Below are 18,824 nucleotides of genomic sequence, written 5' to 3'. Positions count from 1 at the left end.
CCTGTCCGGTGCCCCTGGCCCTGGCCTGCACTGGCCCTGCCTGGTAATGCTGCAGCCCGTGGAATTGTGTCACTCCTTAGATTTTGTCTGTCCCCCAGTCCCACCCCCAGCCTCTGGACTGAGACCCAGCTCCTTAGAGGCCCCCGAGACCTGACCTGGACCCCTGTCCAGTGTTAGCTCCTGATTCTGCGCCCCTCATCCGTCCTAGTATGAGAATATCTGAATCTCCCACTGGACGCACACCCAGAGGGCAGCGCCAGGCCGTGGTAGTCTGCATCGCCCTCCCGGCTCCATGCGCAGCACGTGGCCTGTACTAAGCAGAGCGGGATAGATACTCAGTCATGAACGGGCCACAGCAGAGTGTCTCCGCTGCTTTCAGGCACATCGGGAGGCCCACAGATAAAGGACTTCATTTTTGCTTACTTCCAGAAGCACTTTAAGGGTGGCAAGGTGTCCCCAATCAGATCGGGGAGCTCTGGGAGCTGAGAAGCATCATATGCTGCTCTACAGCTGGGCCTGTGTGGTCCTTGTGTCCTTGGCAGACACACTGAGCTGGGTGGTCGAGGGGCTTGTCACTGCATCACTGGGGAAAAGCTGGAACGCAAAAACGCAAGCCGTGGGTGCAAAGTGGCATTAGGGCCCTGCCCCCCGAAGCCCTGCACATGGATGGGGGCCAGTTGCAATTGCCCCGACTGAGCCGGGCGCCCCGGGGCAGCGCTCCATCAACACGGCTGGCTCCAGGGAGTGAGCGATTGCGTGGGGCGAGGAGAGGGTGCACCATGGCCTCATGTGTGGCCGAGGGCAGTGGTAAGTGAACTGCCTTTGTGAAGGGTCGCTGAGCAGCAGGTATCAAAAACCTTGAAGATGTGGAAACTTTTTGAATCAAATTCCACTTCTAGAAGTCATCAGGCTAGTGGGCAAAGGTGATGTCCATTGCAGAGCTGTGCGCCTGGCCGTCCAGGGGACTGATCACACAGACAGCAGGAACCATGGAGGGTGCCGTACAGTTATCAGAAATACTGAGGCAGGTCTGTGTTATTACTGGCTGAAGAGCAAGTCCAGTTAAACCTGCATGTGGGCTGTGGTTCCGTTTTGTTAAAAGAGATGCGCTCACATTTGCACACTCAGGAGGGGTTGGGGAGGTGCCGCCTCTGGGAAAGCGTGGGAAGCCGGCTGTCCCATACTTTTTTGTCCTCTTTGCCATTCCTAAAGGGACAGGTCTCACTCCCAGAATATTCCTTAGAGATCCTTAAAGGATATTTAAGGTCTAGAAGGGGCCAACAATAGCCACGTGTACCTGAAGTGCTGTGGCAACAGCTGGACAGCGAGTGTCCAAGGGCAGGTGCTCCTGGGGGCTGTGTGTGGGCTGTGGGCCTCAGGTTCACCTTAATGGGGGGCTCACTAAGCAGGGGCCTCAGGGGAAAGGCGCAGAGGTGAGAACCTGGCTCGGCCCATTTTGGAAGCAAAGTAACTGGGTGGATTGGAGCAGGCTTTGGCCAGGTGAGTGGCAGTGTCCGAGTGTGGACACTTCCTTTGCTGTGGCACAGGAACCCGCCACAGGTGGAAGGGAAGACACGACGTTTATGTGGTGGGCTGTAGGGAAAAGGGCTGGCAGCTGTGTAGGAAAGGTGGGAGTGAGGGGAGCAGGGCGTCGTCTGGACCCCGTGGGAGGTCACAGTTGGGGGGTGGAGGGGACAGGTGGTAGGCAGGCAGGAAACTGGTAGGAGCCATGCGGGCGCTGCAGTGCGTCCACCCTGGGTGGGCTGTGGGGTCACTGAAAGGCCTCTTCGTGTTGCTCTCCCTCTTCCTCCCAGGCCATCTGAGTGAGGATCCCAAGTTTCCTAAGGTTCCTTGGCCCACTCCGGACCTCTGCCCGGCCTGCCACGAGGAGATTAAGGGCCTGGACAGCTGGAACGAAGGCCAGGTGCTCCTGTTCTTGAAGGGGCACTATGGCAGCAGCAACCTGGTAGACACCTACTCCGCGGACCTGGGAGACGCCAGCGAAGGAGGCGCCCCCGCCGAGGGCCAGGATGGGGAGAGGGGCCGCGATCCCCCAGAGAAGCCTCGTGGAGCCCAAGGTGCCGAGAGTCTCCGTCCGCCCAGCGTGCTGCCTCCCAGACCTCGCCGGTTAGAGGGCTCGCACCGAGCGCTCAGCCTGAAACTCGAGAGTCTGAGAGGGGCCGTGGGCCGCAGGGAGGCGGGGGCGGCCGCGCCCTTTCTCGGGATGGGCTTCTCCAGCCTGGACATGAGCCTCTGCGTCGTGCTCTACGTGGCCTCGTCCCTGTTTCTGATGGTGATGTACTTTTTCTTCCGAGTGCGGTCCAAGCGGTGGAAAGTCAGGCATCGCCACCCGTCCGTGTAGAGCTGGCAAGACCACAGAAGCGCCTCCGGGAAACAGCCCCCACCCTGCCGCCCGTGGCTTTACTCCTCAAGGCCAGGGGTTCTATAAACACGGTGGACCTGGGGTGGGTCACAGCATGTGGCACCTTCAGCTTCAAGTCCTCCTTTTACAAACACTCTCCCCGCACGGGGCGAGCCGGTGTGTGTGCTGGGGCTGTTGCATTCCTGGTGCACCCAGTGGACGCTTTTCACAGATCTTACAGCAGAAAGACTTCTATATTTTTATTCTTCTAGGTTTAAAAGCAGGAGTGGGGAGTCCAGGCCAAATGAACAGAATTCTTTCCCACCCGCTTTCATCTCGAGTTTACTAGACTGCACGTCTTGCTCTGCAAGGCCTTGTTCTGGGATTTGGAGAAGAACCAAGCCCTTCCCCCCGGGAGGCCACTGGGCGATTCACACGGCTGCAGACCCAGCGCAGGGCTGGAGCCCCCGCCCCCCCCCCCCCCCCCCCCCGCTGCTCCTCCAGCCAGTCTGGTTCTCAGTGGGTCGCGTGTGCTGCTCGGCTGCTTGGTTGTTTCTGCTGAAGCTCGAGGCCGTCGGAGCTGAGCAGGGGAGGCATCGGGGTCCCCGTGCCTTGCAGGCCTCTCTCTCCAGACGCGGAGGTGGAGTGTGAAGGGGAAGGAGGAGCCGATGCGTTTGTGGCTTTGCTGCATTTCGAGAATAACTCCAGAGGCCTTGTGGAGTAGACGTGGTGCTTGGAAGGGACGGGCAGTGGCACCCTTTGTTTGTAGGTCTGGTGACAAGAGAGAGAAGTGAACAAGGGCCACCGCCATCTTCCTGTCCTCAGAGGCCTGCTGTGCACCTGAGATCGGAGCTCATCCTGCGAGGGGTGGAGGGTGGTCTCTTCTTTTGGAGGCGGAGTCCCCAGGGGGCTCTCTACAGGACCCCTTCGTCCAGCACCTGCAGGTCCTGACCTCTAGTGGAACAGAGTGAAGAACCAGGGCTCTGAGCCGGTAAAGCCTGGAGGGGTGCCCGGTGGTCTCACTGGCGCCTTTAAGGCCAAACTTCATTTGCCTAAAGCTGTTTTACGGAGGCTCCTGGCACAGGGCCCCGGACCTCCAGGCTTTGGTGATGAAGTTTTTACCATTTAATGATTTCAACACATTATTTCTAAAACCCAAAACATTTAGAGGTACGTTTGCCTCTGAAGATGTAAGCAAAACAAAACAAGGGGTGCCTGGGACCCTTTCCGTGAGCTCCTTCACGGCCGTCCTTTGTCGCACAGGCTCAGGTGTGCATGTGTCGCGTGTGTCACTGTGATGGTTGTAAGTGGTCTCTTCCGCTTTGCCCATCTTACACTTGTGTGTTTACTAACCGCAGTTGATCGTGTGGGGTATTTCTAAGACCACTGTGATATTATTGCAGCTGGGGAAACGCACAGCTGATCTCCTGAACAGCTGGCACCGGCACCTTCTTGGGGAGCAGGTGGGAGCCTGCTGGGCGGCGTGGTCTGCGGCCTCCAGCCAGGAAACCACCCCAGCTGCTGCCTCACTGCTCTGCCCCAAGAGGGGACGTTTCTTCCTGTTTGACACTTTTTTAACCCCCAGGAGCCTCTGTGTTTTAAAACCCATGAGCCTGTCCTCGTAGCTAGCTGCAGGCCTAGGTTATTGAAGACAGGATATCGTTTCCTTTCAACTTGAAAACTGAGCAGATTTACACACAGAATCCAAAGGGAAATACGGAGAACCGTTAACTAAACTGCTGTCTGCTTTGCATCAAATGTCTTTTCTCCCCTAAAGTAAGTTTCTCTCAGTGGTGTGAACCGGACGGTGTGTCGGACGCCATTGTGAGTGGTGACCCTTCCCGGGCCCCTGGGGAAGGCAGTGTCGGCTTGCAGGGTTCCTCGCGGTGCTGCCAAGGGAGGGTCACCACTGTTTGAGGGACCAGTTTACCTCTCCGGAGGGGCAGGCTTCTCAGCAGACCACGAGCCGTCAGGGAGGGGTGTGCCAAGGTGGCCGCAAGAGGTGTGTCTCATGTGCAGGTGTGAGCAGTTTTGCACACCTCCCGTGGCCTGCTCAGTAGTGGACTCTCCCTTTAGGCGAGGTTTAAGATCTGTTTTCTAAAGTTGTAAGTAGTGAGACTAATGAATAAATAGTTCGGTAATTTAAATGTGTATTTATTTTTAACGGAAGGATTTTGATTAAAAAGAAGCTAATTGACATGGTAACGTCAGTGAAATTTCTTACCTGCAAGGAAAGTGAACATTTTGTATTTAAGTAAACTATAATGTACACATTTTAAAAATAAAGAAATCTGACATTTGAAAAAATTGTGGCGCTCTTGATGTGGGAACTAGCTCCCCAGCGGTGGTCCGGGCATCGGGGTGGGGCTGCAGACGGGGGCTTCTTTCCCTTGTAGAGTTTATGGACTGGACACCTGAAGTTTTAGAATTTCTTGTATTAAACCGAGGCTTTCTGGAGATGACCCAGGGCTCAGATGGAAGGTGAAAGATGGGAAATGGATTACAGATTAGCTTCTGGGGGCTGATGTGGATGAGAGCCGGTGCCAGGACAGCGCCCTTCATTTCCGAGAGCGCTTAATGGACCGAGAGTGGTGACGGGTGCACAGGAACTGCACTGGAGGCGCCCTGTGAAAGGGGACCTCTGAGGACCCCCAGGTGAAGAGAGCGCCGGCCCACCCAGTTCCGGACAGCCGCTTTCCTAGGCTGCCCGGCTGCCCTGGCCTGAGCGCCCCGGCGTCGCTGTCCGCCTTTGCCCTGACACCTGTTTGCGGCTCACATTCTGAACTCTGGATTTCTTCTCCTGCCGCCCCCTCCCCCACACACACCTTTTGTTCTGTGGTGGGAAGGTCTCTAGTAGTTGGGTATGTGGTTTCTGTGGATTCACCTTCGCAGCTGGGCTGTGCCAAGGCTGATAGGTTACCCCTTCCCTGGCTTTGCCCGGGCCCCTCCCTCAGGGCAGCCCCTGGTCTGCCACCCCAGCAGGGCACTGAGTGACCAGTGGGTAACCCGCCCACCAGCCCGGGTCTGTGTGTGGTAGTGGTATTCGTGTAGACCCCCCATCCCGTAACCCATTACAGGCTCAGGGTCTTGGAGCTCACGGCCCTTGAGTCCTTCTGAGTAGTTTCTGTTGGGGATGCCCCAGGTGCCCTTCCTCCTGGCTGCCCTGGGGGCTGGGGGTGGGGCTGTGGCCTGAGATCTGGGGGAGGTTGAGTATTGGGGAGGTTGAGTGCAGAAAGTTCCCCTGGCCAGCAGCAACAGTTGAATGCCTCGGAACTGCACCTGAAGCCAAGGCCTCGGTGGGGACCTGGGTTGAAGGCCAGTGGGGCCAGAGGGGCTGCCCTGGGCCCGTGGCCTGGTCTCCCTTTGAGAATACTGGGAGCAGGAGCGGCAGGGTGGAGCACCCGCTTGCAGCGAATCCCCACACCTTCCAACGGCCTTGAGCTCAGGGAGGAGCTGCGCCGGACTCGCCGGCCCTGGCAAGGGGGCGGGGGTGGGGGGGAGAGGTGAGGAGGCGGGCGGAGGGACGCGGAACCTGGGGAGGTGGGCGGGCAAGCTGAGGGAACAGAGGGCGGCGGTTAGGGTCGGAGGAGGTGGGGAGCCTCGCCTCTTTCAGCACCGCGGACAGCGCCGGGCCCAGCCGCTCCGAGTCTGGCGGCGCGGTGCACAGGGACGCGGCGGCTCCAGCGCCCCCGGGCCTCGAGGAGCTTCGAGCTCTCCCCCGGGGTCGCAGAGAAGGGAGGAGCGCCCTGCGAAACTCAGTCCGAGCCCTGGCCCCGGCCCCGGCCCGACGGCCGCGATGCTGCTGGAAATGGAGCTGCAGCGCGACCGAGATGGGCCCGGGGCCCCGGCGGCAGCGGCCGTCTGCACCTTCCGGGGAACTCGGGGTAAGAGTTCTGGTACCCTGTGGCCCCCAGCCCGGGAAGGTGGGCCCTGCGGGGAGGAACGGCAAGGTGGCAGAGTGGGCAGGGGAAGGAAGGGGAACAGCGCACGCACGCCAGAGAGGGGAACAGTGCAGAGAGACTGCGGGCAGGACATAGGAGCTGGAAACAGGGGCGAGGGGAGGGAGTCTGGCAGATCCCCGCGGAGGGCGGAGGGCCCTGGATGGTTCGGGAGGCCGAGTTGCTGGAGTGCCCAAGAACAGAAGGGGTCTTGCAGACACTGCTGAGGGGGATGGGATGGAGCAGAGCAAATTGCACTAAGTTCCTCCAGAGGCCCCACGCCCCTCAGCTCCCAAACACAGCCCAGCCCAGACTTGCCCCAGCAGCACAGCAGCACAGCACCGGGACCCCTGCGCCAGGTCTCCCGCCTGAACTGCCCTCCCCAAGGGCCTCTCGATCGCCACCGACGTTGGGAAATAATGGAGGCATTGTTGGCGGACCTGCCAGATGCCCAGCGCGTGGGGCCGCCGCCTCCTTGACTGGCTGCCCGCCCGCCCCTTCCCCAGTCCAGCCATACATGGCCCCTCTCAGGCAGGCCTCTGCAGCAGCTGACACTCAACGGCTGACAGCCCAGCACCCCCAGCACCACTCGGCTGCCTGGCTCGTGTGCCCTTCCCTGTGCTTCTGGGTAGAAGTGTGGGGCCAAGGGAAAGGGCATGGAGGCTCATGGGCCTTTGCTCACAACTATGAGACCCCAGTTCTGCTGGGAGCTGGGAGGCAGCTGTGCCCTTCCTGCTCGGGTCCTTCCAGGCAGGCCTCCATGTTAAAGCATGCTGACCAGGCCACTGGAGGCCAGGAGAAGGAGGCAGGGTGAATGGGGACACTGCTGTGGGCTCCCAGGTGGAGAGACCTGGAGGATGGCATCAACTTGCTGGACTCCCAACACTTGCTGGGGCCCCTGCCCTCGTCATACTGCTCCCTGCAAGGGGCATACTGCTGTGTCCTGATTGTGGGTGGCAGCGGGGGGTCTGGTGCTGGCCTCTGGGCAGGAGCAGCTGCCCTGGATAGGTGCATCTCTACAGGTAAGGATGAGTGCGTTCCTGCAGGCTCACCTGTTTGGATTGGGGGCAGGATGTTGGAAAATCAGGCATAGGGCCTGCGTTCTGTGCAAGGCAGGGTGCTGAGGGGTGGAGGGAAGTGAAGGTGGATCCCTGGCTTTCCCAGCTCTGGCGTCCCTCCTGACCTGGAGTCTCAGCCGCGTGTCCAGGCCCGGGACACTGGGTTTCCCTCCTGAGAATCGCCCTTTTTCCCTGCTCCCACTCGGGGCTGCAATTCCAAGAGGTGCCCAGAAGCTGGCCAGAGCCGGGAGGTCTGAGGTCTCATCCAGCGCCTGGTGGCTTCACTGTGAGCCCTTGGGCGCCACACTCACCCTCTCGGGGTTTCGGGTCGCGTTCGTGCCGACTAGACGTTGTCACCAAGCTTCCCAGCTCAGGCTCTCTCGAGTCGGAGCCTCAGCGGCGGTAGGACCCGGCTCCCTCCCGGACCCTCCTCCCAGGACCATCAGCCTCGCCGCGCGTGCAAGCCCGAGCCCAGGCCTCAGCCCGCGGCCGGCGCGGGGGCAGGAAGCTGCAGGCCCCAGGCCAGCACCCGCGAGCAGCCCTGGCCCGGCTCCTCCCCTGCCGGTCCCCGCCCTCGGGCCAGCACTCGGGGTGGCGTCTGGGCGCCGCAGGTCCCGGCGCAAAGGCGCGCGGAGCCGGCGGACGCCCCCGGCTCGTCTCAGCGACCCCCGGCCCCGCCCCGCGCCGCGGCCCCGCCCCCAGGCCGCTCCGCCCTCCGCGCGGCCGGAGGCTCCGGGCCCCAGGGCGGCCCGTGGGCTCAGCGCCCAGCAGCTCCGGGAGTCGCTCGGACGCCGGCCTGGGGCCACTGCGGCCGTGGCCTCGTCGGGCCCCGGGAAAATTTGGGGTCGGAGAGCGGCGGCGCCGGGCAGCGGGACCCATGGAGGCGCGCGGGGAGCTGGGCCCGGGCCGGGAGTCGGCGGGCGGCGACCTCCTGCTGGCGCTGCTGGCGCGGAGGGAGGACCTGCGCCGAGGTGGGTGCCCGCGCCGAGCGGCTGCCCTAGGGAGGGCGGACCACGGGGAGACCCCGAGGTCCTCGCTCCTTTCCGGGCCTGGCCACGGAGGCGTCAGGAGCGAGGGGACCCGGGCGGGAGTGGGTGCGGGGGCCCCAGCACGTCCCCGCCTGGGCGCCCTAGCAGCGAGTTTGCGTCGGGGCCCCTGGAGCTGAGCTGTCGGCTGTGTGGTCCTGGCGCTGCACGGCTCAGGCCGGGGAGCCCTCGGGGCCCCAGGACCGGTGTAGGAAGTCCTCTCCCTGATCGGGAGAATGTGCAGAGAGCAACCATGGGGCCCAGTGACCACTGGGCAGGAGGGATCCCCAAGAGGGCAGCCCCCACCCAGACCCACCGCACTTTCCAGAGGAAGAGAGTGTGATGCAAGGGCCAGGGTGGAGCCGGACCCTGGCTGTAGATCGCCCCCAGTTGCAGCCTTGGTGTCTGCGCCCTCACGCACCTGCTCTATTGGCCTGCTCCGGGGCGATCCTCAGCACTCTTCTACAGGAAAGCCCCCAACTTCCTGGTGGCACCAGTCTCGCCCCTAGCGCTTTGGCTCCCGGAGAACTGGGACCTTTTTCCCCGGGCTTCCGGGCTGGCAGGATGGATACAGAGGCGGCCCTGGAGGGATGGGGAAGAGTAGGGAGGGAGCAGGTGGGAAAGGGGTTACCTCCAGGCTGTGGGGTCTCATCGGTCCCCTATTTATTTATTTATTTTCCGACGGCTCCTGGGAGGAAAGGGTGGGAGGGCGGAGGGAGAGTGTGGGAGGGAGGCGGGCTCGGAGCGCCACGGCTCAGGAGAGCTGGCCCGGACGGGCGGGCGGGCGCGAGGCTCTGCGGGCCCCCGCCGGCGCCGAGGGCAGGAGACCCGCCGAGGCCGGAGTCGCCATGCAGCGTAAGGCCCGCGTCGCCAGGGCTGCGCGGGGAACGCGAGGGGCGCGGCGGGAGCGGCTTTTGCACGACGCGGGCTCCGCGGGCAGCACGGCCGGGGCGCTGTCCGGGCCTCGGTGCTGAATCCGCGCGCGCGGGCCTGTCCAGCCACCAGCTCTGTGCCCGGTGTCCTCGCCAACCTGCCGTCGCGCCCGCGATGGGGGCCCAGGGCGCGCGGCGGATCCCCACGCTCCGAACCCGGGGCCGCGGTTTTGCCTGATGCGGGGCCGCGCGTCCTTCGCGGGTTTCCCGCTTCTGCGAGAGGGAAGTTAATCCCGTTCTCTCTTTCTGGGGCCGAAGGAGGTCCTTCTCCTGTCCTCCCGCCCACTGCGGGGCCGGCCTGGCGCCGGAGGGGTCCCGCGCCAGTGAGGTCCGCACGCTGGGGTGGGAGGAATGTTTGCGTAGGTTCCAGCTCCCACTGCAGGTCTCTCCTCCCCCGGAGACCTTTTCTAAATTAACAGGGAGTCCTCACCCAAGAGCACCCCACAAAGCCCATGGACCCCATAGGCCATCCTTGTACTTCCCCCGCCTGGTCCCCAAAAGACGTGCAGTCCCAGGGGAGCAGAGCCCGCATGTTGGAGTAACTATGACATTGTGGGGAGGGCAAACACCTACTGTGTGTTTGGGCACCCACGCTTGAGTGTGAGGACAGCGGATCCATTTGTTCGGTCCCCTCACAAGTGCCCCGAGGCCACCCAAAGATGGACAGGGCATCGGTTTTTACCTCGGTGGCCTGCAGACAGGGCCACGAGGCTGGGCAGCCACTCACAAGGAGTCTTTAGCCGCTGTGATGCTTAATTGTGCAAAGTAACGAAGGCGATTGGCTGGTGGGTGCCCCAGGACACCTGTGCCCGGCCTCCAGGTAATGGTAAGGACCCCGTTTTCCAGCCCAGTCTCTGAGAGAGCCCCTGGGGAGGAGTTTCCATCTGAGCTCGATGTGCGCCTTTCATGCATGCTGGAAACATTTTGCGGTTGACGGTATCTGGCCTAATGGAATGGCCTGGGCACCTTCCTGCTCGCGGGAACATTTCTAGATCTGTTTTCAGTTTTCCTGAATTTTAGCTGCAGGCTGGGCTGCGGACTTTGGCGCCAAGCACTCCCAGCCCTGGCAGCCAGGCAGCCACTCAAACCGGCTGGGGAAGAGGGTGTGCAGGGAAGGGGTCTCCCTCGGCAGCCCTGGGTCCTGGCGGCTGAGGTGGGAAGGTGACTTCGATGCCTCCCGCTCTGCGCGGTGCCTGTGACCGCAGCGACTCCTCCGCCTACAGAGATCCCACTGTGTGCCGGCTGCGACCAGCACATCCTGGACCGCTTCATCCTCAAGGCTCTGGACCGCCACTGGCACAGCAAGTGTCTCAAATGCAGCGACTGTCACACACCGCTGGCCGAGCGCTGCTTCAGCCGCGGGGAGAGCGTCTACTGCAAGGACGACTTCTTCAAGTGAGCCGGCTGCGCCTCTCTGGGAGGGCGGGCAGGCGGGCGGGCAGCGGCACAGGCTGCCCTGTGGACAGGAGGCCGGGAGTGGGCCACCCCACAGAACTTCCCCGACCCCCCACAATAATCAAGTCCAGAGCCCTGAAGCCTGCGTCTCCAGATCCCCTGCTGTCACCTGGCCGAGCACCCTAGGGCTTTTCCGTGGGCAGCTGAGCCGGGCTGGCACATCAGCAAATTTTTTTAAGTAATTAATTTTGTAAACTACGGAAGCAATCGTTAAAAAAGACAACCCTAAGTTTGTAGAACTCTATTGGACTTACTCCCTCTTAATTTCGGTCTTGTTTTTCTCCTTAAATCTGGGGAAGGGGCGCCTTCTGAGTACAGGCCTCCGGGGTCTAAAAAAATCACCTTCCAGACCGAGCACCGTGGGCGGCTGTGCTCTCCAGGGCCTCTGGGAACCCCCTCCGTAGTCTGTGCGGCTCTGCCGGGGCTGCGGAGGGAGGGGGGGGGGGCCAGGGGCAGGGCCGGGGCGAGCCTCCTGCCGGAACGGCCCTGCGCGGCGCCGTGCTGCCGCTCTCCGACCCGCTCGGGGCGAAGGAGCAGCCCGCTCCGCGCTGAGCCGCGCCCTGTGCGTCCCGCAGGCGCTTCGGGACCAAGTGCGCCGCGTGCCAGCTGGGCATCCCGCCCACGCAGGTGGTGCGCCGCGCCCAGGACTTCGTGTACCACCTGAACTGCTTCGCCTGCGTCGTGTGCAAGCGGCAGCTGGCCACGGGCGACGAGTTCTACCTCATGGAGGACAGCCGGCTAGTGTGCAAGGCGGACTACGAGACGGCCAAGCAGCGAGGTCAGCGGGAGCGGGCGACGGTCTCGGCAGGCCCCCCTCCTCCTCTGCAAGACAGGGCTGAGGCCAGGCCCAGTCGGGGCGCGGCGGGATCTCACCCCCAGCGCCCGCCTCGAAGCGCTCCCTGAGGGCCGCGAATTTAAGCGCCTTCCCTCCAGGCTGGGGCGATGGGGTTACCGCCACCCCCAGGCCCACACTGGAGCCGGGTGGGGACAATTAACAGACCGGCCCTGGGTTAGCCCGGGTCTGGGGTCTTAGCGGCCGCCTCACTCAGGAGCGCACGGAGATTGGTCGAATTGTGTGGATTGTCACCCCCGGTTTGAATTATCACCCTAAATCCTTACCGTGGAGATCTGGCCCTATCTACCCCCTTAGAACAAAGAGGAACCCACCCAGGGGGAGGGGGCGGAGGGGGAGCGGCGAAGATGGGCCGCGCTCGGGTCTCTAATGAAGGCCGCAGCCGAGCCGCCCCTCCGCAGGCCCCGACGCCCGCACCCGGCTTTCTCCATTGATCCCAGCGCCCGCGCGGCCCGCGAGGCCCCCTGACCCCCGCGGCGCGGTCGGTAATTGGGCGGGGCGGCATTTGGGGCCCCCGAGGTCTCTGGGCCCAGGGCTGGGCGGGGCGGGGACCTCTGAGCGGTCAGAGGAGCAGGCCCAGCCTCACCCTCCCCCGCGGTGCAGAGGCCGAGGCCACGGCCAAGCGGCCGCGCACGACCATCACGGCCAAGCAGCTGGAGACGCTCAAGAGCGCCTACAACACGTCGCCGAAGCCGGCGCGCCACGTGCGCGAGCAGCTCTCCTCCGAGACCGGCCTGGACATGCGCGTCGTGCAGGTCAGCGCCCCGCGCCCGCGGCCACCCTGCCCGCCCCCGCGCGCCCTGCGGCCACTCACCCGCCCCCGCCCCCAGGTGTGGTTCCAGAACCGCCGCGCCAAGGAAAAGAGGCTCAAGAAGGACGCGGGCCGGCAGCGCTGGGGCCAGTATTTCCGCAGCATGAAGCGCGCCCGCGGCGGCTCCAAGTCAGACAAGGACAGCGTTCAGGAGGAGGGGCAGGACAGCGACGCCGAGGTCTCCTTCACGGGTACGGCGCCTGGCACACCTCGCTGCACTCCCGCGTGGCCCCGGGGTCAGGAAGGACGTTGGACTGGTTGCTTGCAGGGAGCCTGAAATCTAAATTTCCTAGTCAGTGTCCTCTTTAGGCTTATTTTTAAAAAATTCGTTTATGGATCCTGGTCTCCCATCCCAAGCCCAGTGGGTCAGCCACTTAGGACCACTGCTCTTCCCCTGTGCGGGCTGGATTCCCCTGTGACCCAGCCTGTCCCTCGGCAGGCTTTCTCATGGTTGGGGGTCCAGACCGTCTCTCTGGCTTCCCGCCCTAGCCATGATTTTTAGGAAAGTGGGCAGCACGATTTTGGACTAAGTGATTAAAAATTCCTGGCTGCTTGCAGTTGGGGGGGGGTCCATCCTCCTCTGAGGATCTGATTACCTCATTCTCCATGTTGGGGAGACCTCACCCCCACCCCTTAATGCCCATCCTCAGAGAGTTTGTACGAGAGGCTCCTTCTGGCTGCATTGTGATCTTAGACTATTCACCCAGCCTCCCTGAGCCTCAGTTCACTCCTCTGCAGAATGGGGGTGGGGCATCTGCACCACCCCTCCCAGGGCAGCCTTGGAGGGGGTCCTGGAACCATCACCCTGACTGGACTACACCCATCATGCCTTAGACACCCAGCAGGACTGAGCTGAACACCAGGTGGAGGGTAGGGACAGAAGGCAGCTGTCCATTCTAAGAGCAGAAGCGACTGGGCTGACCTGTTGTGTGATGTGGGGCAGGTCACCCCTGCAGGAGGGGCCCGGGGGCGCCCAGGTGGAAGGGGCAGGCACTGAGCAGCACCCTCTGCTTCCATTGCAGAAGAACCCTCCATGGCCGAAATGGGCCCTGCCAACGGCCTCTACGGCAGCCTGGGGGAGCCCACCCCCGCCTTGGGCCGTCCCACGGGAGCCCCAGGCAGCTTCCCGCTGGAGCACGGGGGCTTGGCCGGCCCGGAGCAGTATCGGGAGCTGCGCCCCGGCAGCCCCTACGGCGTCCCCCCCTCCCCGGCTGCCCTGCAGAGCCTTCCTGGCCCCCAGCCCCTCCTCTCCAGCTTGGTGTACCCAGATGCCAGCTTGGGCCTTGTGCCCACAGGAGCCCCGAGTGGGCCCCCACCCATGAGGGTGCTGGCAGGGAACGGACCCAGCTCTGACCTGTCCACAGGGAGCAGCGGGGGCTACCCCGACTTCCCTGCCAGCCCCGCCTCCTGGCTGGACGAGGTGGACCACGCTCAGTTCTGACCAAGGCCCCAGCTCCACCGAGCACTGGACATGAGGGGCGTAGGCAGCGATGCTGCCCCTGGCTGGGCGGCCGGGAGCTGTGCTCTCTTCCTTTCCCGAAGCCCCGGACCTCAGCGGGAAGCAGGTGCCACTGGCGGGGGACAGCATGAGGACGTCAAGGGAGGGCTCCTTTCTGTGGAGCACCCAGCCCCGCGGCCCCCTCCCTTGGGGCAGATGGACTCTCTTGGCTCCTGTCTGCGACCGCTGGTCTGGGGACACAGGCGGCCCGCTGGTGGCTGCCCAGCAAGCCTTGTTTTGTAAGCAGATTGCTCCCTTTGTCGACCGGTTAACTGAGCGCTTGCTGCTGTTTCTAGATGTGAAATGTCACCCTGCCTAGGCCAGACCTCTGCCCGGGGCCTCTCACCAGCCCAGACCCGCACAGCCTCCAGGCTGGAAGACGCTTTAATTTCTAAAATTAAAAAATACACTCATTGTGCTTTCATTTCCCAGGTTCCGTATGTCTGAGTTGTGTAGCCCCTTCGCCCCCTACTTTGGGTCACAGACGGGCCTTGTCTGTCCAGGAGGGAGGTGGCAGTGCAGGAGCCACGCCTGTGTCCTTCCTGGTTCCTCTGGGGGCCTCCCTGCCACCACCCCAACCTTCCCCAGGAGCCTCCCCACCCCTCTTCCCTGGGGCAGCTGGCTCTGGACCTTTCTGTTCCTCTGAACTGAACTACCTGGTTCGGGAGACCGGACTCCCTGGGGCCCTTCCTCCCCACCATCAACTCTTTCAGCCCATCGGGAGCTCCTCTCAACCCAGACTAAGTTTTCATCCCCTCCCCCCAGTCGCAGCCTCCGGCGTCCAGGCTACGCCCAGCCCACCGATTTCCGATTTCCGTTGCCAAACAGCCTTGGGCCCTCCCGCTCCGAGCTGGCTCTAACCACCTGAGGACTGGAGGTCCCGCTGGAGGGGGCTGGGCCGGGCTCCTCTGAGCCGCCAGGCCTCCTCGCCCAGATGCTTCCCTGCTGCCTCCCCAGACGCGAAGGCCGGCCGCCCATGAGTCCAGGTGGTCTCCGCAAACCTGCACCCCAAGCTACCTGTTGGTTCTGTGAACGTCCCGTGTCTTTTATTTATTCTCTGACCATCAGCTCTTTCCAAGATTTCAATAAATTTGTCAGTTACAGTCATTGGAAGGCCCATGTCTTTAGTGAGGCTGGGGGGTGCAGGCAGAGGGGGGCGTTGGGGTGGGGGACAGTTCTTTGAAAGCCGGGGTCTGTTGGAGTGGCTGCTGGCTCCTGGCCAGGGATGACACCTGTGCATTGGGGCTTCTTTGTCCCTGGGTCTCAGCCAAACTCCTGAGCACTGGAAGGAGACTCGGGAGAACAGACTGTCCATTCGTGATGGAGGGGAGGGGCGGGGCGGCCAGGGAACAGGACCACAACTGCTCACAGCTGGGAGCTGGCACCAGCAAGGGGAGGGGTGCTGACGTCAGCTGGTCAGGAGAGTCATGGCACTTGGTCATGGGGTCCCTCCAGCTTGGATTCCAATCTCAGCCATCTGCTAACTTGTGTGACCCTGGGCAAATGACCCTTCCCCTCTGAGCCCCACTGTCCGCCTGTGAAGGAGAGACAGTGGTGATGGCCCCCTCGAAAGGGAGCTGTAGGAAGAGTCAATGCACGTGGGGCCCCCTACCCGGCAGTGCGTGCTTTTAGAGAGCAGCAGCCTGGCTGTTGGTATGCCCCCCACTGGACAGAGGGGTGCCAAGGTGGTGGGAAAGAGGCCCCAAGTCCAGAGGACACAGGAGCTGGTGCCAGATCAGAGCAGGGGATAGGAGATAGGGCAGGGAAGGAGGAGGGGGCACTCCCCAGATGCCCCCTCAGCCAGGCAGCCCACGGGACTTGGTCAAATCGCCCCCAGCATCTCCTGCCCTGCGGGGACAGCCCAGGCCCCCTACAGACCCCTCGCCAGGACTCGGAGCACGGGGCCCTCCCAGGAGGATTGTCGCCAGCAGCCCCCAGGCCCGCGTGTCCTCTTGGCGTCTAGCGGTCAGGGGTGCTTGGGGCAGGCCCTGGGCGTGGGACGCCAGCCACAGGCCTCCTCCCGATGTGGAGGCCCTGGGAGAAGATGCCAGGCTGGGAGAAGGGACTGCCCTTGAGCAGAGTGGACGTGGGGATGGCACACTGGGGACAGCGACTGTTGTGAGCAAAGCTGTGGCAGCAAAGTGTCCTAGGCTGGCGGGGTAGGGGGTGGTGGTGATGCTCTCAGGTCTGGGACAGGCAGCTGTAGGTGGGGTCCCGGGGGGACGACTTTGGGCTCTTTCTCCCAGGCAAAGGGAGCCCCCGGCGCGCAGAGCGGTGGCCGCCGCCGGGCAGGCGCTATCTGGGCCGGCAGCCCTCGGTAGGGCGTATAAATCCTCAAGTCGCGCCCCCAGCCTCCAGCCCCTCCCCCAGGCCGCCCGGGACCTTTTAGGCGCTGACAGGTTAATAAAGTGCTAAGTGTCCCCGCGGGGCCCTCCGCCTGTTTGCAGTCCCCCCGCCCCCTCCCCGCGCTCGCTCCAGCTGGCGGCGCTTCCATCACCCGAGTCGCGGCCGCGAGAGGCCGGAGGGGCGGGCAGTGTCCGAGCCGCGCGAGTCCCGGGCCCAACCTCCCGCCTGGCGAGCGGCGTGACCGGCCGGGCCTGGTGGATGGAGGCTCAGCTGGGTCAGACCCCCGGTTACTCTGACTGCTGGCCTCAGTTTCCCATATGGGCGGAGCGCTCCGCTCTGCATTATCCAGATCCGCGCGCACCCGGGCGGACCCCCGCCTCCGCCTCCTGGGGTCCCGCTCAGCCGGCGCACGTGCACCAGGGAACTCGGAGCCCGCCGGGGAGGAGGTGGGCGGGCAGACCTCAGGCGGGAACGACCTCGGGCTGCCGGCGTCTGCAGGCGAAGGGAAGGAGGAGGCCGCCGCCTCATCATTCCGGCCCCGTCTGCCGGGGTCACCGGGAGACAACGACTGACTTCCCACGGTGAACCCCGTTAGCGGGCGGAGCGTGAGGCGCGTGTGGGTTTCAGCCCAGAATGCGCGTCCCGGGAGCCCCGTCTCCCCACGGAACCAGGCGGGAGGGCTCCCAGTTCCAAGTCTGAGGTCCGGCGCACGGCCTGGGATCTGGGGGCCTCGGGCCGGGCACAGTGGGAGAGGGTCGTCTCTGTGGATCCCGCCCGACGCCCGAGCCCGGGGCCGAGTCCTGAGCGCCTGGCAATGCCCGCGAGGAAACCAAGAGGGGAAGGGCGCAAGGAAGCCGGTGGGCGCGGAGAACCGGGGCGGGAGTTCGTGCCTTCTCCTGTTGGGGCAGGAAGCCGGCAGCACCGCCTCCTGCCCAGGACCCCGACCCGCACTTGGGGCGCCCTGGGGGTGAGCAGGAGGGGCGCCCAGCTCCGGCGGGGCGAGCATTGGCGCGATGTGGAAGACACTTGGGCTTGTTAACATTTGGGGAGAGTAGAGCTTGTTAACTTTTAAACTCAGAGGTTATATTATATTATCAAATGTAAATACCTGAATAGTACAAATAATTCCAACCAATACAATAAAGGAGCTCTTTGCTTTTAAATATAAAATTTGAATGAGTACACAGGAGCCTCCTCTTTGGGACACACCCACTCCCCTCCCCTCGTCCCCCTTGTCCCCATCTGATGGCAGAACCTGTGGTTTCTCTTGGGCGCTGGACCCCCAGACGTGCTGGGAGGGGCCGGGGTGCAGACCCCAGGGGCTGGCCTGGCTGAGCAGCTCCGTGATAAATCAGTGGGTTTTCAAAGGAGTCCGTCTGGAGCGCTGAATCCCAGGGGCTGTAATGATCAATTCTTTAAGCCCATAATTGTTCAAATTACTCTGAGCAACATAAAACATTAATTTTAAGAAATTTAATAGAAAAAAGCTCTTTAAATCCGCAACGAGATAAATGACACCCAGCATGGCGACCTTTTTCCATACCTTGGTGACATTGAATAATCTGAAAGTTATTTACATTTTCATTCTTCGTGGGAAATGTTGACAAGCTTTTGGCCGTGGGCGAGGTGCACCGCACTTCGGAGTGCCCCCCTCCCCCCTAATTAATGGGGGAGCAGCGACTTCATAAGCAGAATTTTCATCAGTCTGCCTGGGCAACCCGCGGTGACGGCTCCCACCCCTCCTGGAGCTGATGCAAAGAGGCTCATTTTTTACCATAAAAATACTCCCTCCTGACCAGGGAGCCCCCTCTTGGCATTCAAAAATAGATATGAGGCTAAGAAGCATCTGTCATAGGGGCATCGCAGGGATGGAGTCCAAGGCCGGACCTGGGAGGAAACCACAGATTCTGCAGAGTCCCGAGTCAGTGATGCGCGTATGTGACGGGGGGCACGAGTGTGCGTGAGCGTGTTACAGGGGGTGTGGAGGTCATCCCTGGAGCGGCGTCTGCAGGCCCCCGGGCACGCACAGCCCGCACACCCTCAGTTCCACTGCTCCCGAGAGACACCCAGACGAGTGGTCTCAGCCAGTTCAGGATGGGACGTGTCGGGCGGTCCACGTGGCTGACATCTACAGAGCTGGAGCTGAGCTAGGTCCTGGGAACGCGGGGTGGGGATGCCCTGGGGTCCCTGGTGAGTCCCACACATCTGTCATTATGGATCTGGTAGAGCCAGGGACTGGAGCACAGGCTCACGGGCAAATTGACCATGGTACCCTCCCATCCGGGCTACTCGATCGCTGCAGCTGTGTGACCTTGGGCGGGTGGCTCTACCTCTCTGAGCCTGCAAAGAGCAGCACCACACTTCATTTCCAGGGTTACTGTGATGCTCACCAAGGCAAAGCAGGAGAACAGACTCAAATGAAGTGCTCGGCCAACCTGGGGCAGCACCACAGCCGCTGGCCTCAGGTTCTGAGGGCAAATCCCACTGACGGGAGGCTCCCGTGCATCCTCCAGTCTCAGAATCCAGTGCTCTGTGCCAGCGTGTGT

General features: G+C 62.7%; 2 protein-coding genes across 5 annotated transcripts in view; both read left to right on the top strand.

The window, feature by feature from the left end:
* QSOX2 (quiescin sulfhydryl oxidase 2) overlaps window positions 1-4,669 on the top strand; it is a 36,090-nt gene extending 31,421 nt beyond the window's left edge. Inside the window, exon 12 of the mRNA XM_044778378.2 lies at window positions 1,815-4,669. Within this exon, the coding sequence (XP_044634313.2) occupies window positions 1,815-2,362 (548 nt within the window). The 3' untranslated portion in view covers window positions 2,363-4,669. The remainder of the gene's footprint in view (window positions 1-1,814) is intronic.
* A 1,246-nt stretch (window positions 4,670-5,915) lies between these two features.
* LHX3 (LIM homeobox 3) lies at window positions 5,916-15,039 on the top strand. 4 transcript variants are annotated; one of them, XM_044779594.2, is made up of 6 exons: window positions 5,916-6,246; window positions 10,539-10,710; window positions 11,346-11,548; window positions 12,227-12,378; window positions 12,454-12,625; window positions 13,457-15,038. In XM_044779594.2, exons 1-6 carry the CDS (start codon window positions 6,159-6,161, stop codon window positions 13,873-13,875), a joined length of 1,206 nt encoding a protein of 401 aa, XP_044635529.1. In that variant the 5' UTR covers window positions 5,916-6,158; the 3' UTR covers window positions 13,876-15,038. The 4 variants fall into 4 exon arrangements, with proteins under 4 accessions (XP_044635529.1, XP_070374445.1, XP_044635528.1 ...); XM_070518344.1 differs by having other exon boundaries at window positions 5,920-6,246; window positions 11,398-11,548; XM_044779593.2 differs by lacking the exon at window positions 5,916-6,246 and adding an exon at window positions 8,075-8,329 and having other exon boundaries at window positions 13,457-15,039.
* Window positions 15,040-18,824: the final 3,785 nt, after the last annotated feature.

This window comes from Equus asinus, chromosome 10 (genome assembly GCF_041296235.1).
Source record: "Equus asinus isolate D_3611 breed Donkey chromosome 10, EquAss-T2T_v2, whole genome shotgun sequence".
In the NCBI taxonomy this organism is placed as follows: domain Eukaryota; kingdom Metazoa; phylum Chordata; class Mammalia; order Perissodactyla; family Equidae; genus Equus; species Equus asinus.
The sequence above is the reverse complement of the archived record's forward strand: the minus strand, read 5'-3'. Positions and strand labels throughout refer to the sequence as shown.